At 40.7% G+C, this 21924-nt stretch overlaps 1 protein-coding gene and 1 non-coding gene across 2 annotated transcripts in view; one reads left to right on the top strand and one right to left on the bottom strand.

Annotated features, from left to right (window-relative positions):
* The window catches only part of Mrps9 (mitochondrial ribosomal protein S9), a 61577-nt gene that overhangs the window by 9921 nt on the left and 29732 nt on the right, over window positions 1-21924 (top strand). Inside the window, exon 2 of the mRNA XM_031367347.1 lies at window positions 6688-6867. Within this exon, the coding sequence (XP_031223207.1) occupies window positions 6688-6867 (180 nt within the window). The remainder of the gene's footprint in view (window positions 1-6687; window positions 6868-21924) is intronic.
* Window positions 10585-10716, bottom strand: LOC116089629. Its single transcript, XR_004118410.1, has one exon. It is a non-coding gene; the product is annotated as a small nucleolar RNA SNORA17 (small nucleolar RNA).

Below are 21924 nucleotides of genomic sequence, written 5' to 3' on the forward strand. Positions count from 1 at the left end.
TGAGATTTGTGGGGCCTGTGCCTCCCAGCTGGCTGCTCTGGTCTTAGAAACTCACAGGAGAGAAGATGATGGCTCTCACCGGAGACTACGGGTCAAGGCAGTCCCTGGAGGTAGGCCCTCCACTTGCAGGGAAGGGGGCAGCTAAGGTCGTTGTTCCACCTCTGTCGCTTGGAAGCTGAGAGGATCCTGTCCCACCGCCCTGTGTCTCCCCTGCGACTTGTGGGGCCTGTGCCTCCCAGTTGGCTGCTCCCGGCTTAGGAACTCACCGGAGAGAAGAGCTAGTTAATACTTCTTTTGAGATCTTGAATATAAGAGATAAGATAGTTGGCGTCTCATTTAATCTTTTTTTTAAAGTTTTTTTTATTATTGTTTTTTAATTTATATGAGTGCACTGTTGCTGTCTTCAGACACACAAGAAAAGGGCATCAGATACCATAATATATGGTCTTGAGCCACCATATGGTTGCTGGGAATTGAGCTCAGGACCTCTGGAAGAGCAGTTAGTGCTCTTAACCACTGAGCCGTCTCTCCAGCCCATCTCATTTAATCTTAATGACCAGGTTCTAATTATATAATTATATTGAGTCTGCTGTTGATCATTGGATTTTGTGTTTCTCCTTCCCAGAGAATTCCTCAGCCCCCGCCTGCTTTTACATGTAATGTGTGGTTTCTTTTTTAACTTTTTTTTTTAATGGGGTGGGAGAGATGGCCCAGGAGTTAAGAGCAACTGCTGCTTTTGCAGAGGAACTGGATTCAGCTCCCAGCACACATGCCAAATGAGCATAACTGCCTGTAACCTCAGTTCCAGGAGATCCAGTGCCCTCTTCTGGCCATGGACACCTTTATGCATGTGGTATATATACAGACAAGCTGGGACACACAGACAAATTTTTAAAAAGCTATTACAAATCACAAAAATAAAATGCTCACTAGTATATATTAACTATGCAAGATAGGTTTCATTATCACATCTTCATACATATTCCTAGTGAATATTGAGCATCCCCCTGCTCTCCTCCCTTGTCTACCTCCACTTGTCTCTTCCTCGCCTCGTCTAGCAGTCCTTTATACTTTGTTGTCTTTTGATTTTCCTCTGGTTTTTTGAACCAGGGAGTTTCATAGGAGTGTTCACAGGAACATGGGTACCCTTTACCTAGTTAAATCAGACAGCTTTCTTTTGCCTATATTCAGAAGCTTCTAATTGATACAATTGCACATATATTCAAAAAAGGTTGCTATCACCTTTTTTTTCCTAATGTGAATTCAGAATTCAGTCTTTACCTTTTTAAAAATTCCTCCAAGTATTTTTCTACGTTTCCTATTTAGCTTAGTACCACAGTCTTCTTTGTTACCTTTTTATCCATTTAAACGAAAAAGAAACTACCCAATAGTGCTATAATACCATTAATGTTGACACTGGCATTTGGCCAAATTTGGGACATCACAGCTGTCAGGATGTGTCTGTCTCTTTGACAGCCGGCTTGATTGAAATTATAATTGTCTGACCTACTGATTATCTTTAAAAAGAAACAGATTTGTCACACTGTATATACTATTCCTTGAACAAATATCTGATGATGATTCTGGCATTATCACTGCATTTGGGGATGGAACCTATAGCTGGTCATGTCAGGACTGTTTCATATGGCAAAGAAAATCTCTTCTAGAATTAAGTGTTTTGGGCCAGAGAGCAGCTTTTCTGCTATGTTTTTCATTCAGCCTCACCTTAATGGACTGTTCCAAGAGTAGTGGACTGTGTGTGTGTGTGTGTGTGTGTGTGTGTGTGCGTGCGCGCGTGCATGTGTATTGACTTCATTGCTGGAATAATTCAGATCTTTAAGAAGAAATGTATTCATTGGGCTATTTCTTATGGTATAACAAGTATTGTGAATTTCAGGATGTTGTATCTTTATGTATTTAAGGAAAGATCCTAAAGAGCTTTTATGAAAAGTGTTCCAAATTAGAGACATCTCCAAAAATCTATTTAAGTGAACAGTAAAAACTTTACTGTTTGTAAATATATTTAGGCATTACTTATGTTAAAATTAGGAAAGTGTCATAGCATGTCACAAACTCCAGAGAATGTGATTGACAAGCGAAGAAACAAGTCAAGTGAGGCAACAAACCTTCAAGTCAACAATCAGCTCTTTCACTTCAGAAGATGCTAAATTGTGGGAACCAGAGAAGTAGAGGAGCAGTGGCCCAGGTAGACACTGAGCCTGCAAATGGATGCCCACTCAGAGTGGAGCACCAGCAGCAGGCCTTCTCTTCTGCACTTTCTGTTCTTTGTGCTCCCAACGTATTTTGTCTTGACTCTCAATAGCAAGACCACATTTATAGAATTTTTTCTGTCACAGTATATAGTTAGACTTGTCCATATTGTTATGGATTACTTTTGGTAATCTACTGTGCCTATTTAGAACTGAAGCATATATAGAAATAGTAGATAGGATTTTGAGCTGTCTGGAGTCTCAGTTACTCCTGGGGGCTCAGAATGTTCCTCTCTACACAGGAGGTAACAGCAACAAAACAAAAAAATCCCTCCCTCCCGCCCCCAAAAACCAGCCAACTAAAAAAATCCCTCTTATTTTTACCACAACCATTTTACATTTTCAAGGACATTCCTGATAAGCTTGGGTGAGGGAAGGCTCTGTGAGTTGGGGCATGGCAGGCTATACCTAAGGGAAGCTGTCAAGGCATGGAATTTGAACATAGACCAGCAACAAAGCTAAAAATGGCTTTGTTGAGAGTGGCTGCAGGAAGTGGGAAGGACTGCAGAAACAGTTTTAAGAGCTTTACAGAAGGCAAAAACCAAGGGGTCAGAAATAGACCAGGAAAATTCATATATGCAGAAAAAATCATTGCCATGACTGAAATGCAGAATATTGGGAAATATTGGATATTATTTAATTTCCATAGTTGATAGAAAATGTAAAAAATGTAAACATGAATGGTAAGATAGCAGCTATTAAAATCAATGTAAACAGGATATTTTCAGGTATTAAAAAACTCTGGTTATACACATGTACACACACACAACATGCGCGTGTGCGCGCACACACACACACACACACAATACACACTTCCTAGTGGCTAGAATTTAAATGACAAGTACAGACATTGATAATCCAGGGGAGCCTAAGTAGGAGGTTGACAGGGTTGCATTATAAGCCTCCTGTTAAATTCAAGGTAAAGTGCTTCATAAGGTGGGAAAGGTTTTAGTACTAAAGGGTACCGTGTGCTCTAGCATGCGGCTGTCTTCAGCTGCTGCATTGAGTATACCACTGCAGCATATAAGTTGATGGGAAAGGAAAATTGACAAAGAAATTATTACAGACACAGTATAGATGGACCTCTGGTTCACACCATTGTGAAATGCTTTCTTTGTAGTTTCTCCATTTGTACTTTAAACTGTATTACTGCCTTCTGAATGGAAAGTATAGACCATCTCACCCAATTCATAAAGAAAATAGTAGTCATAAGACATGATTTTACCCTAGTGCCTATGATCCCTTGGCTATAAGCTGCCTTTTTACATGGCAGAGTTATATTATTGTACCTTTAATTCATGTCCACCACTTCCCATACTCCCAAGTTGAGAGCCTCATTTGTCAAGCAGCTTTAACCTTATTTATTTATTTATTTATTTATTTATTTATTTATTTATTTTTATGTGTCTCTGTGAGTGTATGCCATGTATGTGGGTGCCTGAGGATGCTAGAGAGGGCATCAGGTCCCTTGGACCCAGAGTTATAGGTGGTTGTTGTGCGCTGCTTGATGTGGGTGTTAAGACCAGCAGGTCGTTCTTCAGTTATAGGGTCCTGTGAGAGAATCAGATCAAAAGATAAGGTGATAGAAAAGTTTGGGATCAGGAGGTCTTGCATAAGCTATGTCTTATGCCCAGCAAACTTATTAAGAAGAACAACTTTTTATTATTTTGCAGGGAAAAAATAGGACAGAGTCAGCAAAAAGCTGACAGTGGGTCAAAAGTCAGTGGGAGCTAATTGAAGAGTGTTGCACTAGAGGAATGAGGACTTGAGACTGATAGCCAGTAGCCCCTTAGGGTAGAAAGAGTTGAGATTTCAGGATCTCAGCTTCTCTAAGGCTCTGGCTCCAGGCTATTACTGACTCTGCAGAGTATATTCCTGATTGAGAGAAGGAGCTATGTCCTCCATACATCAGAGCCTCAAGGAAAGCCTAGGATCAGCCGAGCCCTCAGCACTCTGGAAGAGCAGCAAGTCCTCTTAACCACTGAATCAGCTCTCCAACCCAAGTTGGTTGGTTGTTTGTTTGAGACAGGCCCAGGCTTACCTCTGACTTGGCATATAGGAATTAAAGTTGTGTGTTGTCATGTCCAGCTTCAAGTAGATTTTGACACATACCTCCATCACAGATCTCTCCTGTGCACATCCACAGAACCATCTAGTTTCTGGGATGTTCATCTCCACATCAGCTTTCCTGCAGATGGACTATAACTCACACCCCGATTGTGCCTCTTCTAGAATCCCTTACTGCAGAGCATGAACTCTAGTTCACCTGAGGCTCAGATCTGCTTGTGGATGGCTGCTGGAAAGTGTAATATGGTAACCCGAGAGACTGTATCTGGGTTGCTTTAAATCTCGGGTTCATTCAACTGCATTTGAATGCACTCTCCTCACCATGGCCAAAATATTTGTTTGTACTGTGTGCAGATCTTCCTGGTATTGAGACAGTTGAAATAGTAATCTATTGAATTGCTTTTGCCCCCAAATTCATGCTTTTGCCTGGATTTTTGAGGCAGAAAAGCATTTTTTATTACTTACATAGTAAAGATTCTTCATTGCTGAAGTTAGACCTAGAATCATAAAAACAACCAGCTAAAAGAATATTTAAAATATTAAACATCTTATATGATAAAATTCCTAGATTGGAGAAATGGGTGCACTAGACTGTGAGCAAGGGAATTAAAATCAGCTCTGTCTCTAAAACAGGTTGGCTTTGCCAGCCTCCCTTCCCATAGGGGATGCGCTGAGCTAGCTTCATGCTCAAAACCGCAACCAGTGCCCGCCCAGCTCTACATATGCTGTGCTTTCCCCATTACATACCTACGATAAGGTTTACCCTATCATAGGGTAAACCTTAGACACAATAAGAGCTTAACAAGCATAACTAATACAGCAGTTATAGACAGCAGTATATAAGTTAGGTGGATATGTCTCTCTCCATCGGAGAGTAACCGTGTCAACGCTCATTCTGTCATCCTCACGTAACTGAAACCAGGAGAGAAAGGCAGGCGGGAGAGAGTGCTGGGACCTGAGCTCCTGGGGTCTTGTTTTTACTCATTAATAGTAACACCATGCAAAGCATTGGATGGGAATATAATTGTTGAGTAATTATATTTTTCAAAGGTGAAGCTCTGCTTTCCTAAGCAAAAATAAACTAAGGTTTTATGGAATTTTAAATTGCTATTTCTTGCCCCTTAAAGAGTGGGTTAAAATAGTTTTCACTCAATTAATTCAGAGGCTATTCAGAATGTAAGTTTTACTGTTAATTGGGTATTGTAATATTTTCTATTTTTTTCTTTAATTTTTGTTACAACTTTAGTAGCAAATTACTGTAGAATGTTCTGAATTTAGGATTCTCAGAAAGGAAGGAGAAACATGTAGGAAGGATGGGCCTGTGTGTGTGAGGAGATTTTTCGTGTGTATGAGACAGGAAGTAAGAGTATTACTGAGATTGTAACTCTGAAATCTGAGTATTATAAGCAGTGTTTAAAGTTGCTGGGGCAGAGACAAAATGGTACAGTTCAGATTTTAAGAGAAGACTAGAAAGGTATGCCTTATTTTAATATTTGACACTGTTCATTGAAGGTGAAGTGCTTTTGCCTTGGAAGGAATTTCCTTGCATAGGAGGACCAACAACAGTAAGTGTGTGATTACTGGTGCCTCAAGAATGACGGGAAAAACAAGACAGAAAAACCTTAATTTGCACAGAGAGCATGTTGAGCCAGGTTTACCAGAAATCTTAACATTGAGTCATTATAGGGTCATTTTCTTCATTATATCCGTTTTTATATGTGTATGATGAGAAAGAGAAAGAATAAAGTCTTAAGCCACACTTTTTTTGTGTTTCTCCTTCAAACAAGGGAGTGCCCACAAGGCCATAGTACCATCTTTAACCCTCTAGTCTGCTTGATTCATGCATTTACCTGTTTGTTTGTATTTTGAGAGGTCTGTTTTTGTATCCCTGGTGGTGTCTCAAGTCTGGAAAACGTGTTCTGTAGACCAAGTCACCCTCATACTTACAGATATACCCACCCTGCAGGCACCTCTGCCTCTGAGTGCTGGTTAAAGCGGTGCTGCCTGGTTTTGTATGTTTGTTTGCTTTAAGTGGTGATTTCTCTTTATCCCTTCTGTATCCAGTATGGCAGCTCACTGTCACCAGCCAAACAGGAACAAATGCAGCGCTTTAGTCAAGAGGCAGAGTTGTACTGCTTGCAGGTCTTTTGACTCCCATGTTGGGATGCTTCTGAATCAATGTGCTTGTAAGGTTTTGAGCAGAGATCAGTTCTAGCACTTTGGTTGAGTGCTAGACCTGGTTTCTTTGTTTCAGAACGCAAATTATACTTTGTTTTATTTAGAGACAGTGGCCTGTTACTTCACTGTTTAATTTCAAATGCTTTCTTTTCTTTCCATTTTTGTCCCTTAGCTATTAAAGCTAATACATACCACAGTTGTAACAACAAAGAAAAGCGCCCAAGCCTCAAGACAGGAATCAAATGCAGAAGATTTTATTAAAAAGCAGATTGAAGAATTCAACATAGGGAAGAGGCACTTAGCCAACATGATGGGAGAAGACCCGGAAACTTTTACTGAAGAGGATATTGATGTGAGTACAGTTAACTCCAGTGGGAAAGTGATTCTACAGGGCTGTGATTCTGGACAGCACTGCTCTTAGCATAAACCCCTTGGCGCTGCCAAGTTTACATCAAGTCATCAGAATAAGGGAAGGTGTGTCTACAGTGACAAGTTGGAAACATATCTTTTTCTTTTTTCTTCCTTTCTGTTACTTCACATTGTTTGAGTAATTTTTAAAATGAATTCTGCTTTGATAAATTTACTTTTCTCATTTCCTATTTGTTTTAATTTTCTGTCTTCCCCTTGGCTAGAGAAAAAAAAATTAGTTTAAAACTCAGAACCATAATTTCAAAGAGATATGCCATTCTACTTGAAGCCTCCCAAACTGTGTTATGTTTTATATCCAGAAATGAGTGGTGTTCTTGATTTTTGATCCAAAGCCATAGAAGCCTCTGTAAGCACTTGTACATTGTTCAGTGTGTAGTTTAGATAAGTATATGTGTTGTAATAGAAGTAGAGATGAGGAAAATCCCTTAAGTAAGTCTTTGCCAATGTGTTTATTAAATATATATTTGAATTTTCAAAATGAGGATGTATTCTGTGTCTGAGCATTTTGCCTGTATGTATGTACATATGTTTACCAATGCATAGTGGGTGCCCATAGACGTTAGAAAAGGGCATCAGGTCCCTTAGAACCAGAGTTGCATGTGGTCATGAGCCACCATGTGGGTGCTAGATCCTCTGCAAGAGCAACAGGTACTCTTAACCACTGAGCCATTTCTCTAGCCTCTGATTTTATTTTATTTTTTTGATTTTTGCAAAATTTTTTTCTATGAGTATTAAAATCATTTCTACCTTTCCCTCTTCCCCTCCAACTACTGAATGTCCCCTTTTCCTTTCAAATTCATGACTTCTTTATTGTTTTATACACACACACACACACACACCCTACTGAGTTGGTTTAATGTTGCATTTATGTACTTGTGTTTAGGACTGACCACTGCCCTTGGGGTTGAATAACCAACCAGGACCTTGTCCCTAGGGAAAAACTGACCTGATGTCTCTCTGTCTTGTCCATTTTCCCCTCTCCACTATTCCCAGCAGCCTCCTATTGCCTAGAGGGATGGACCTCATGAAATTCCTCCAAATTACATTGGCATATGGACTGGCAGTATTGTTAGACAATCTTGTTAGCAATGATATTGTTGAGATTTCATGGGTGCTGCTTCCCTGTCCTGTGTAGATATTAGGCACCCTGTCCTATGGCTCTTGTACTCTTTCTACTCTCTCACAATATTCCCTGAGCAGTAAGTGGAGGGGTTATATTTTAATTATATCATTTGGGGTTGTGTATACCATGGCCACTTATTTTATACATCGTAACCAGCTGCAGATCTCTGTTCTGTAATGGTCTTCATCTGGTGCAAAAAGGAGCTTCTTGGGCTAGAGAGATGGCTCAGTGGTTAAGAGCACTGACTGCTCTCACAGAGGCCCTGAGTTCAATTCCCAGCAACCACATGGCTCACCAGCGTCTGTAATGGGGATCCGGTGCCCTCTTCTGGTGTGTCTGAAGACAGCAACAGGGTACTCCCATGAAGTAAACAAATACATCTTTAAAAGAAGCTTCTTTGATGAGGGGTGAAAGCTACACTCATCAGGCTGATGAGTGATCCTAGCTAGCCACGGAGTGTGGAGGTGGCTGGATGGGGAGACTCCCCAAAGAAGATGAAAGCAGGGGGATTTAACAGCTGTACAGCTGAACCTTACTATTTAAAAGCAAAATCTAACATTGTTTTATATTTTAACTGAAGAGTAACATTTTTTAAAACTTTGCATTGGTTCTTTGTGAATTTCATATCAGGCACCCCAGTCCCACTCATTTCTCCCTTCTCTCCCACCCGCCCTCACCCTTGCAACCTCCTCCCCATCAGGGGAAAAAAAATCTCAATGTGCAAGCTGTAGTGTGTCATGGTGTGTCCCACAGTGTGTCCCTTTTCTGCTCTCCCCTGCTTGCAGATGTTCATTGCAATGACTTGTTTTGATCTGGTATGGGACCTCTCTGGCTTCTGCTACTCTAATGATAACTGGAATCTCACTGGGACTCCTCGGTTGTTGCCCTATGTCAGATTTTTGGATCTGTAGGACCAGCCCCTTCGTATACTCCAGCAGTTCATTGATGGGGTAGATGTAGAGGTGAGCCAATTCAAAGCCCTGGATCTGGGCCTGAGAGGTATCTGAGCTGGTCAGCCTGCTGGCTCTCCCTTTCTCCTCAGGGACAGCTCACTAGCAACAACACCCACCCCAGCCCTCAACCAGGACCAGCTCTACTCTGTTGCCCAAGTGAGGTACAGGGCCTGCTCTCCCAAGTTTTGCAGAGGTAATTGGCCAATTTTCCCACTCTCATGACTCCAGATCCGGTGCTTCTGCCTGTCTTTTATGGCAAGGGACGAGGGAGGGGGAGAGGGTATTTTCTCCTTATCTGTGCTACCACCCAGCAGACCAGAAGCAGGGCTGGCTGTCCCACAGTTATGCCCTTGGGGGCTGACTCACCCATAATCCCCACATCCAGGGCCAGTTCTACTGTGCTTCCCAGGTGAGGTGTAGGAGTTGCTTCATGAGTGCTGGGCCAGGGTCAGGTCTCTTGCTCTGATGACCTTAGTTCTCCTGCCTGCCATTGATGGCAAGGGCCATGTGGGGGTGATATCTCCCTCACTATACAGAAGACAAGTGATGGGGCCAGCTCTTGCTCACGTTCAAGCCCTCGGGGCTGGCTCGAGCATCCCACCCTCCCACCCCCACCTTACCCCACCCCGCCACCATGTGCTCTACTGTGCTACCCAGGCAAGGTGCAGGCCACTCTTCTGAGTGCTGCAGCTGGTGAGGGGCAGGGACAGCTCTCCTGCTCTCATGACCCCAGGGACAGCTATTCTATGATGTCTAGGTGATGGGTGTGGCCAGTTCTGCACAGCGGTCAGACATCAACATGTCCCTAGCCAGCAGCCCATACCAGGGATGTCCCTCTGGCTTTTGGTGGTAACAAACCCTTGCTGCTTTAGGGACACAGACCAGACATGACCCTGGTAGTAGTGCAGGACAGGATCCAACCATGGTTGGTCCCAGGTGACATCACATCAGGCTGCTCCGCACTACCCTTGACTCTTCAGTTCTGCCTTCTTTGTACCCACATCCTTTTGTTTGTCTTTCTCTTCTCTGTCTCCACCACTTACTTGCTCTTAGAGGTGCCCAGGGTCTCTGACTATCTAGGGTCTTCTCAGAAGTGGGTTCAGGACTGCTGCTTTCTGCTCATGCATTTTGGTGCTGGTCTGGGGCCATCTCTGTGTGGTGTTGTTGTGCCTGTCCGCCACCTTCCCCCAACCACCTACCTGTCTGGTGCCTGACTGGTGGTTGTCCAGACCCCATGGCACTGTTCTAGTGGTCATCTCTTGTGCCCTTCCCCTAGCCTTGAGTAGGCTAAACAGACGTTGAGTGCTTGCCACAATGGTTTTACAACCCAGTTAATCCATGGCCACTGACTGGATAGCCACAATCTCAGGCTCGCTCCTTGCCTGGCCTGCCTGGGTAGCTCCATTCAAAGCTTTCCATGCCAAAGTTATCTGCTTAGGGTTCACTCCTGCCTGGAGGCCCTCAGTCCCAGGCGGAGTTCTAGTCTCCGACTTGATCCTAGCCCAGGAAGCCTATGCAGCATAATACTGGACTGGCGGTTGTCTCAAATTTGCTTTTTTCAGGGACTGTTAGGCTTCTAGTCAATTCAGATGTTCATAGGTTGGAACACTTAATACAAACGTAGCCTCTCTCCTCTCTGCCACCTACTGATGCACATGTGACACAGCAGCTACACAGACACATTTCTAGGGGCAGGGAAGAGTAACGTTTTTACTTTTTTTTTTTTGGTAATTCTAACTTTCTGAGTGATGTAATTATAGTCTGAGAAATTTATCATTAGATAATGTTGTCATCTTGCAATGAGTGCTTTTGCACAAACTAAAAAGATTATGGTATTATTAGCCAATATAATTTATAGGACTACCTTCATATATGGTCTCTGCCATTGACTGAAACATTATTCAACATGTGACTGAGTACACTTACCATGGAGGATTGATTCTAAATCCCCACTGGTACCAAGATCTCATATAAAATGGTTGTGTGTGTGTGTGTGTGTGTGTGTGTGTGTGTACATCAGATCCCAACTGAACCCAGGTCCTCTGCAAGAGCAATAAGTGTTCTTAACCACTGAGCTATATCACCTACCCTTACGTTTGAGAACTTGTTGTATAAATAGAACCATACAGCATTTAGTCTTTTGTGACTTAGTACAGTGGTTTCAAGGTTTGCTCAGTTTGTAGCAGTATTTCCACTCCTCTGTGTTACTGATTTTCCACTGTTGGGATGGAAAACTTACCCGTCAGTTGATGGGTGTTTGGACTGTTTGTCTCCTGGGAATACTGCAGCTGTGAGCATGTATGCTCTGAATACACATTGTTTTTTCAACATTCTTTTTACTTCTTTTGGAAATTTACTTCTGTCATTGCTACACTAAAGTCATGAAGATCTGCCTTCCTCTTTTGATTTGGGGGTTTTATGATTTTACCTCTTACATTTAAGTTGTTGAAAGAAGAGGCCCAGTGTCTTTTTTTACATGTGGACACTTAGTTATTCCAACATCATTTCTTGCAAGGAATTATTTTCATCCATTGAATTCTTTTGTCTTTTTTTTTTTTTTTACCAAATATCAACTATATAAACATGTGAAGGTTTTATTTCTGAACCCTCTGTTTTATCTATCTATTTATCTATCATCTATCTTTCTGTCTGTCTATCCATTTATTTATCATCTATCTTTCTGTCTGTCTATCGATTTATCTATGATTTATCTTTCTGGCTATCTGGCTGTCTCTTTATCTCTATCTCTCTCTACCTACCTACCTACCTACCTACCTACCTACCTACCTACCTATCTCTCTGTTATTTTTGTTTGGTTTTCAAGAACAGGGTTTCTCTATGTTGCCCTACCAGGCTGGCCTTGAACTCATAGAGAGCCTGCCTCTGTTGCAATTAGAGGTGTTCACCACCACCACCCAGCTCATTATCTATATTTTTATTCTATTGCTAGTCTAAGTCTGTTTTGATAGTTGTAGCTTTGTAGTGCATTTTAAATTGGAAAATATAGATGTTCTTGTTTCCCGTTTTTATAAGATAATTCTGTTACTGTCTGCCTCTGAACCTTTGAAAATTTAGAAGTAATTTGTTGCTTTCTGCAAAAAGCCACTTACAGTTGTTGCTTAGAACTTTGTTGAATGGCTATACCAGTTTTGGAACTGTTGCTACCTAAAGTTTAAATTCTGATCTATGAGAACAATAGATCAGGCTAGTTTAAATGTTTAGTATCTCTTAGTAGCATTTTGTAGTTTCCACAGTCTAAGTTTGGTGCTTGTTAATCTTATTTCTTTGCCTTAGTTTCTTTTTAAAGAAAAATCCCATAAGTAGAATTATTTCCTTACTTTTCTGTATTCTTCAAGTATGTAAAATGGATTTTTTTTTTTTTTTTTTTTTTTTTTTTTTTTTGTAGAAAGATGTTTGTTTTGGAAGTTGACCTTAAATTCGTAGTGTTGCTGAGATGATTTACTGAGTGTTCAGTTTTCCTAAGATTTCTGTTCTTTCATTTTGGAAATACATAAAGCTGTATTTGTTTTCATCTAAATGCCTTTTAACTTCTTTTTCTAGTCTACTTTTTTTCTAATGGAACAGAATGTGAAGGTAGACACTTCCATCTTGCACTGGAGCTTAGGAGAAAGTGTTCATTAGTTTACAGTTATGTAGGAAGCTAGTCCCAAGCATTTTGTAGCTGCTCTGTCACATTCGGCAAGTTACTTTACATACCTAGCTTGTTGAATCTTTTTGTTGTTAACGTGATGAATGTTACTTAACACTTTTTCTCTGACCATATGTTGTCTTTTATTCTATTAATCCACCTAGTATATCATGCTAATTAATATTCAGATATTAAAATGACATCTGTGTTCATGAGATAATTCCAGTCCATCAGTTTGTGTAATTTTATGTATTTATGTGTAAGACCCTGTCGAGCCTTAGCTTACAGGATACACACTCCCCCTGAGTGAATCACATGGAGCCTGATCAATACAAAAAGCAAGAGGATTTTTAATGTTCCAGTGCACTGGGGCCACCCCAGACCCTAAAGAGAGGAAATGACCCTGCACAGCTTATTCAGTGAGCTTTTATACAATTTTCAGGGCAGCAGCCATTAGACACAATGTGATTGGCAAAACAGTGTGACTTTCTAAACGTATTGGTCTTCAGGGAATGAGCTGAGCAGTGTTAATCAGCCTTTCCCTTCCAGAGAGTTCCACCATCTTCCCAAAGTTTCTGAGCTTATCTTATTAAGGAAATTCCTGGTCTCCTGGTGTTTTTCTGAGATATCCTTGTTTACTCAGTTCTTACATATGTATTTGGTTTGTAGGTATTTTGTTTTGGATTTTCAAGTCTGATACTAGTTCATAGCTCTTTGGGTTTGGGTTTTCTGAAACAAGGTTTCTCTATGTTGTTCGAGGAGGCTTTGAACCTCTGATCCGCATGCCTCAGCCTCCCCTGTGGTAGATTATAGGTATGTGCCAACATGTCCATGTTAATTACCTTTTGAAGTGCATGGAATATGAGTAGCCTTTTGAAAGAAAGAAAATCACTCAACAGTTTCATTCTATCTAAAGAATAAGTTTTCTAAAAATGTGACAGACAATGAAGAAGGAGTAGAAAAACATCCCTGGTCTGCTGTGTGACCTAACAGGCTTCTGAATGTGTCTGGAATCCCCTGAGAAGGCTGCAGAAGCAGTGAGGAGATGCTGGCCAGCTACTGTGGCCTTGAAACAAAGCTGGTGTCTCTATAGTTTATTTTATTTTTGCTTAATCAAGTAAGAAGAGGGTTTATCCATGGAGGGAGAGGGAAACATTTTCACACTATATTAAAAATGAATTATGGTTTTTGGAGTTGCTAGTTCATTGCTTAAATGTTTACTTTGAATATTAGTTTGGGAAATTAGATCTATTTTTGGTAACTGTTTACATACTGTAGACATAGCCTATAACTTCATTCAGTTACCTAATTAAAAGTTTATGATAACTATAATTTTCAAAGGAAAACTAAGTGACATTGAGACTATTATTTTACATATTTTCTTAGAAACTGATTTGCCGAGCTGGAGAGATGGCTCAGCGGTTAAAAGTACTGACTGCTCTTCCAGAGGTCCTGAGTCAAATCCCAGCAACCACATGGTGGCTCACAACCATCTGTAATGAGATCCGATGCCCTTTTCTAGTGTGGCTGAAGACAGCTACAGTGTACTTATAGATAATAAATAAATCTTTTTAAAAAAAGAAATTAATTTGCCTTATTACTTTGCTAATGCTGAAGTAGTTGGAACTACAAAAATGCAAATATAAACATGCAATCCAGACATGCAATCCAAACATGCAAAAAATAAAATCTATTGAGCAAATACATTTAAAACTTAAAACAATTTTTTATGGAATATAGTATCATAAAATGTTTTTGTTGGGGTGTCAATGACAGATACACATTTGAAGACCATTTAGTCTGTTGTTTTAATAACAGCTTTAGCCAATTAAGCAATGAAATCATGAGTTAATATAAAAATATCCTGTTGCTTTAAAAATAGACTTTTAAAAATGGAGTTGGATTTCTCCGAGGGATATAGATGCACATTGCAGAATCTTGATGTTATATTGGTTTGTATTTGTGATAAACTTGTTAGAGTTTAAGCAGTACAGGAAGCTGAAGTACCGAGCTGAGAAGGTTCCTTGCAGTGTCTCTAACGCTGTGATGTTTAACAGGTCACATTGATTTTCTCCTCAGAGTATAAGGGACATGAGCATGATATAATGTTTCTGTTCTCGTCAGTATTGTAGTGACAAATAGCATTTACTGCAGCTAGAGCATGGTACAGTGTTACTGTTCTCATCCATATTGTAGTAACAAATACCTTCTACTGCAGCTAAAGCCATATGTCACACTGTGCCTTCCTCAAGTGTGCATTAGGCAGAATCACTTGAGATACTGTTGAGTACAGAGAGTGATTTGCCAATGATTGATTTCCTGGTCTCCTGTAGGATGTGGCTTACCTAGATTCATACCCAAAAGCCCATATGGAAGTGAGTGTTTGCATTTCCTGGATACCAGTGATATAATTCTGCAGTGCTAGACTGCGCTGCATGTGATTGATCAGCTTTACTGAGTCTCACATTTTATTACAATTAACTCTTGGCCTTTTGTTAATTTAGTGGATTCCCTTTGGCATTTTAGAAGGAGATGTAAAAGCAGATGCTGACAGGGACAGCCAGCTCTCGCCAGAGCATTGCGGTTATCTACTCAGAATGCTTTCTGTTTCCTCTTATCTCGTAAGAGCCTTGGGTATACATGCACACTGAAAGGGAGACAGTATAGGTGTTGAGCTGCATTTCATTCCTCATGAAAAGCTGCTTAGGTATTTCCAAAGACAAAAAACAATTTATCAAAAAAAAAAAAAAAAAAAAACCCAAGATTTTTAAGCAGCCATTGCACTTGCTGTTATGTATTTAGACATCATAATGCTTTTCTCTAATATGTGTTTATTTCTAACATATTAATTAAAAGAAAATGCTGTAAATTTTCCATTTTTTTACTATGATCAGGAGTTCAATATTTCACAAAAGTGAGTTTTCCAGTTAAGGGAAAGAACTACCACTTATGAAAAACCTGTGTGTGAGATGCTATCAAGGAGCTTGATCTGCTGTCATACAGTCTTCACCTGCTGCCCTGAGGTGTCCTCAGGAGTAAGCTTGGCCGAAGCAAAGCTGTGTGTGCTGGCGCAGGTCTCAAGATCAGCGTTTGGGGTGAGCAGCTTCTGAAGTCAGTCGCTGTCTCGGTTCATAGAGCTGACTGAGCGCAGTGTTTGCTCGGGATTCCCCTTTCCACTCTGGCTGCTGACTCCTGCCTGGCAGTGCGTGTTTGTCCCTGTTGTGAGTGGCCAGGCCTTGCCCTCTCTTACTGATTCTTGCCCTCTTTTCCTGTCTGTGTCTGTCTGCGCATCCACCTCTAGCTTAGCTTCTGGCATAACTGAATTTGTTAGGAATGTGAATTACATCGGAGAGCAATTGATTTGTACTTTACAAAGTTACCTTAGAGAGTCCAGCTTAGTAGAAATCCGGCTTCACTGAATGTTGCATATATAATTTATGTGTGAAAATTATACTCAGTTAGTATTACTATTGTTTCTTATAAGGCATTTTAAAGAGTATTAAGTGTCAGAGCAAGGGCTGGAGAGATGGCTCAGTGGTTAAGAACACTGCTTGCTCTTCCAGAGGTCCTGAGTTCAAATCCCAGCAACCATATGGTGGCTCACAACCATCTGAAATGAGATCTGATGCCCTCTTCTGGGGTGTATGAAGACAGCTACAATGTACTTACATATGATAATAAATAAATCTTTTAAAAAAAAAAAAGTGTTGGAGCAAAAATAAAAAGAAATATGATGAATTTTTTTTTAAATAAAAACAGTTTTTGACACTATTTGTATTAACTTGAGAATTTTACCACTTGGAAGATGTGTTATTTTTAAGGCTACAGTAATTTATGTTTGGAATTTCTTAGTAATTACTTCCTATATCTAGCTATGCTAGTACAAGCCTGCAATCCCAGTATCTAGGACAGGAATCAGGAAGTCTGGGGCATTTGGTGTATACCAGGTGTTAGGCTAGCATGAGCTACAGCAGACCTTGTCTGAAACAACAACAAAAATTCTAAAAACTTTGCTATAATAGTTCTTAATCTTTGTATTAAATTTATGTGGGAAATGTATTTTTAATTTTTTTGAGGTTTACTTATTTTCATTTTTATGTGTATGAGTAATTTGCCTGCATGCATATCTGTGCATACAGTACCTGTGAAGGCTAAATGAGAAGTTGGATCCCCTTGTAATTGGAGTTACCGGTAGTTGTGAGCTACCATGTGCTGGGAATCAAATGAGGGTCTTCTGAAAGAGCATCCAGTGCTCTTAACTACTGAGCCATCTTTCAGCCATCATCTTAGTATAATAGTAAATTAAAATGAAATTAATAATTGACAGGTAGAGATTTTCCCTTATTTTCAATATAACAATTTAATTTTTTAATTTTTGCCTACTAACTTTAAGAGTTATATTAAAAAGAAGCATAAGAACCTTTGGCTCTCACCCAGTGAACTGGCCTGGGCCACTGAGAACACGCAGAGGTTGGACAGGAAAAGGTCAAATATTGAAAACAGTTGGGGTATGTGGGGTGTTGCCATCCATGGCTGTTCTTGAACTCACTATGTAGACCACAGGTTACTGCCATATGTTGATGGGTGTGTCAAATCATCTGTCAGGTAGAACAGTGAGCTGAGTGGATTTACGTAGTGGGAAGGAGTTAGAGAAGAGGCGTCTCTGTGGACTGTGAAAGCTGTAAGGAACTAACAGCACATGGGTGTGGGACATTTGACAGTGCGTGTCCAGTTTCCTTCCTGAACCGAGGGCAGAGATGGGCTAGGGAATGGTGTGATCCAGTACTTGTAGATCTTCTGGATGCTGGGACACACTGTCCAGCTGGAGCAGACACGAGCAACACTGACTACTGACCTGCCAGTCTGCAAGGTGCTAGTGAGTCTTTTAATCTTTCATCTGCATCAGAAAATTATTATATTGCAGTCATGCCCTCATACTGTATTTTCCTTTTGACTAAGCCCATAGTGGTGATAAATTTTAGGTTGGAGTGATTGGCTTAATACTAACTACGGTGAATACAGACGTGTGCTCGTATTTACTAATGCCTTTATTTGGGAATTAGAAGTTAAGTTCTACATTACTGTAGAATTTCAGGAAGAAAGCCAGCAAACTGATGTATAACACTGCTCAAGTCTACCAATTACTTTTTAATTGGTATTATAGACCTCATTCTAAACCAGAATGTTTTATTCTCCTTAGTGTGAATGTGCTGTATGAAGTTTCTCTAATTGATTTGCTGTGCCCATTCCATTTGATGTATCATTTTTCACAATATTTCATAATTTGTGCTCACTTCTAATGAACAGAGTCGTTAGGACAGGCATGTCTAAGTACAACTGACAGCTAACATTAGGTGCCAGATGCAGTTTATAAAGCTATGTAGAACTGTGGAGAACAGTTTAAATAAATTAGCACCTGTACATTAGTCTCACTTGCTGGTAATTTATAAGCGAATCAGTAGAGATGACATTTAGGTAAGTCATTGATCAAGTTAACAGCTGCAAACCCACTGCCCAGCTGGGATACCTAATTAATAGAGATTGCAGTCCTGACCCAGTGCTTCTGGGCTGAGCCTGCAGTTCGTTTAGACTTTTGACTGAAGTACTAGCCTGTATCTGTAGTCAGATACAGTGCCTTCATTTTAGGAAACTGTTGAGTTGCTAATATTATGATTAAAACAAAAAATACATATTGAAAAAACAGATAATGATGCTAGCTTTGTCACATGACTTACATTTTTGCAGTTTACATTCTTTGTCTTATTGGTCAGCCCATTTGTTGGGGATTAGATTAGGCATCCATATCATACTGTAGTGTTTGTACTAAATATTTAAAGGGTCTTTGTGTACTTAAATTGAATGTGTTCTCTCTCTCTCTCTCTCTCTCTCTCTCTCTCTCTCTCTCTCTCTCTCTCTCTCTCTCTCTCACTCTGTGTGTGTGTGTGTGTGTGTGTGTTGAAAAGGGGAGGGCAGCCAGTCATTGAACCTAAACTTTATGTGTAACAATTTCTAAGGTGTGATGTTAGTTTAAAACATCAGAGAGGGGGCTGGAGAGATGGCTCAGTGGGTAAGAGCTCCAGAGGTCCTGAGTTCAAATCCCAGCAAACACATGGTGGCTCACAACGGATGCGTAATGAGATCTGACATCCTCTTCTGGAGTGTCTGAAGACAGCTACAGTGTACTTATATATAATAAATAAATAAATCTTTAAAAAAAAATCAGAGAACTTTGCCATTCATGCAAATTTGGGACTTCATGGCAGAACTATTAAACCCGAACTCACAAGAAAATCCCCTTTGTTTTCTTTTCCTCTGGCCAACATTTTCTGTGGGTGAGTTTAAAACTGACAGCCTTAATCGTGGAGTAGGATAGAGGTTTTGAATTGTTTCAGGTGTGTGTGTGCATGTATTGGAGGTCATTGAATACTGGTATTTAATGCAGGCCATGCCCAGAGTCTGGTTCTTACAGAGAGAAATAATCTCTTAAAACACACTTACTAAGTCAGATACAAACAGGCATTTGGCCAGCTGTATCATTTGAAGCTACTTGAAGAGTCATTGACAGAGTTCCAACTGACACCCCCAGTTTTCTTTTTGTGGAAGATTAGTTATCTCCTAGTTTAAGTAACTGTTCAGTGTAACTTTGTTCAATATAGATTGCTTAGGAAGAGAATTACAAAATTTTGGTTACTTCTGTTGTGGTTGGCAAACTTGCTCCAATTAGACCTAAATCACAATTTGGAAATGAAACAACCCTCTTGGAAGACACTTGAGGGATACATGACAAAGTAGACTCTGCCATGACTGCTAACTCCCACAGCACTGGGAGGCAAGCACAGTGGACGCAAGTAAGCAACTCAGGGTGGCGGAGCATTTCCCTCCCTCAGCAGTTTCCTCCTGTGGGCTTCTGGCTGAGCACACATCACCTATCATACTACTAACATTTTACATTATTTGTTATGCCAGTGTAGATGTTTTGGAGAAATATAATCTTTAACCCTAGTTAAAAATTTTATTTGCTAATAGCTTTCTACCTGCAACTGTATTTGTTATTTATTCTTTGCAATAATTTATTTGAAATAACTCCCTGGATGTGGTGGTGGACACATGTGGTCCCATCTAAAAGGTTAGCTGTTTCTAAGTTTACATAGTCTTCACTATGGATTTCTTAGAAAGAAAATTATGAAACTTTGGGAGGCTTGTGAGGTGTGGCCTGCTGGAGGAAGGCTTTGAGAGTTTGTATTTCAGATTCAAGCTGTACATTGTCAGCTTCCAGCCCTACATACCATACCTACCACTCACAGCCACAGCTCCCTGCCTTTGAAACTATAAGCCAAATAAACTTCTTCTCTAAATTGTTTTGGTTCATAGTGTTGAATCAGTTGTGGGATTGAATAGTGAGGCAGGATAGAAATCAGGATGTAGATGGGAATACCTAAAAACGGAATTGAGTTTGGGAATTGAAGACTACATATTGGCCTAGATGCCACCATGATTTGGATAGTCTAACGGAGATGGTGTATTCGCTTTAGTCTGCTCACAAATGTGACAACAGTTGGAATGTTAAGGAGTCTTTGTGGTAGCTGTAAGTCATGTGGACGATGCTGACAGTGACAGGGTGAGAAGAGGGTGCTTCTTTGACAGACATGGCAGAGCATGGGAGAGTGTGCAGAGCATTCCACCCCATGGGAGGAGGGAAGGTCCTGGATCCATGGGCACCTGAAGTGGGAAGCGGAACTGTAGTGTAGCAGACAGTGGGCACAGGCCATTGTTAGGAAGCAGGAGCTGAGGGGTAGGAAGCCCAGGTGGGCGGTGCTGCTGTAACAGTGAGCTGTGCTTCATGTGAGATCAGCTACTGAGTCTGACATAACAGATTCTTCTGTCTCCTGGCAGAATGAAGTTGGAGGCCCTATCTTTCTTATCTTTCTAAAGTGGCAAGTGCCTACAATCAGGTTGGGATCAATATTTGTTAAATAAAACTTACCAAGGTAAATAGTTCATTTCTTTGGGAATTTTCTTGTTAATCTTACTGCTAAATAGCTGTGTCCTTTAAAGCCAGTGAAGAAGTAAATCTGTGGTCTGAGAGGCTATTCCAGAATTAAATCACAGGTTTTAGTTCCGACTCAAGGTATTTTTGGACTGTGTATTATTACTTAACTGAAGATTAATCTGTAAAATAGAGTTAATAAACATATGACTTAATCTTTTTAAATTAATCATTCCATTTGTTTACATCTCAAATGATATCCCACTTCCCAGTTACCCCTCCGCCAACCCCCATCTCACATTTCCCCCCACCTTTGCATGTATGAGAGTGCTCCCCCACCCACCCACATTCTCTCTCCCCACTGATCCAGCATCCTCCTACTCTGGGGCATCCAACCTCCCCAGCCAGGGCCTCTCTCCCGTTGCTGTCAGGCAAGGCCATCCTCTGCCATATGTGTATCTGGAGCCATGGATTCCTCCAGGTACACTCCTTGGTTGGTGATCTAGTCCTTGGGAGAGCTGGGTGGTCAGACCAGCCTATGTTGTTCTTCCTATGAGGTTGCAATCCCCCTCCCCTCCTCCAGTTCTGCCAGCTCCCCCACCAGAGTCCCTGAGCTCAGTCTGATGGTTGGCTCCCAGCATCTGCATATAACTTTGTTTGTTTGTTTGTTTGTTTGAGACAGGGTTACTCTGTATAGCACTGGCTGTCCTGGAACTCACTCTGTAGACCAGGCTGGCCTCAAACTCAGAAATCCAACTGCCTCTGCCTCCCAAGTGCTGGGATTAAAGGTGTGCGACACCACCGCCCATGCATATGACTTACTCCTAAAATAGTATGAGGAATAATATGGTTTCTACAAACTGAGAATTTTGTATTTGTATAATATTTATCAAGAACCCACTGAGCCCTACCTTTTTTTAAAAAAGTATTTTACTTAATGTCACAAGCAGCAATCAGATTCCTGGAGTGGTAGTACCTGAAGTGCAGGGCTCTGTACTCTCCTGTCTCCGTCCTGTCTTCTTGTCTCCCTTCTCTGCTGTGTAATGGAAGTCAGGTTTTCCCTCTATAGTACCTAGGGTGCCTAGCACACACTGTAAGCTGTTCAACACAACACTAATGAAAAAGCTTGTTCTTATTTATTCAGTGCTTATTTAAAAGTGCACTCACCTACATTTTAACAACTGGGTTGTTAAGTGAACCCAGAAAGCAACAGAAAAAAAATTTGTTTTCAGTAAAGCCGGTGTGTCCTTTGTTTGCTTCAGAATTTG

The sequence above is a fragment of the Mastomys coucha genome, unplaced genomic scaffold, assembly GCF_008632895.1.
Source record: "Mastomys coucha isolate ucsf_1 unplaced genomic scaffold, UCSF_Mcou_1 pScaffold14, whole genome shotgun sequence".
In the NCBI taxonomy this organism is placed as follows: domain Eukaryota; kingdom Metazoa; phylum Chordata; class Mammalia; order Rodentia; family Muridae; genus Mastomys; species Mastomys coucha.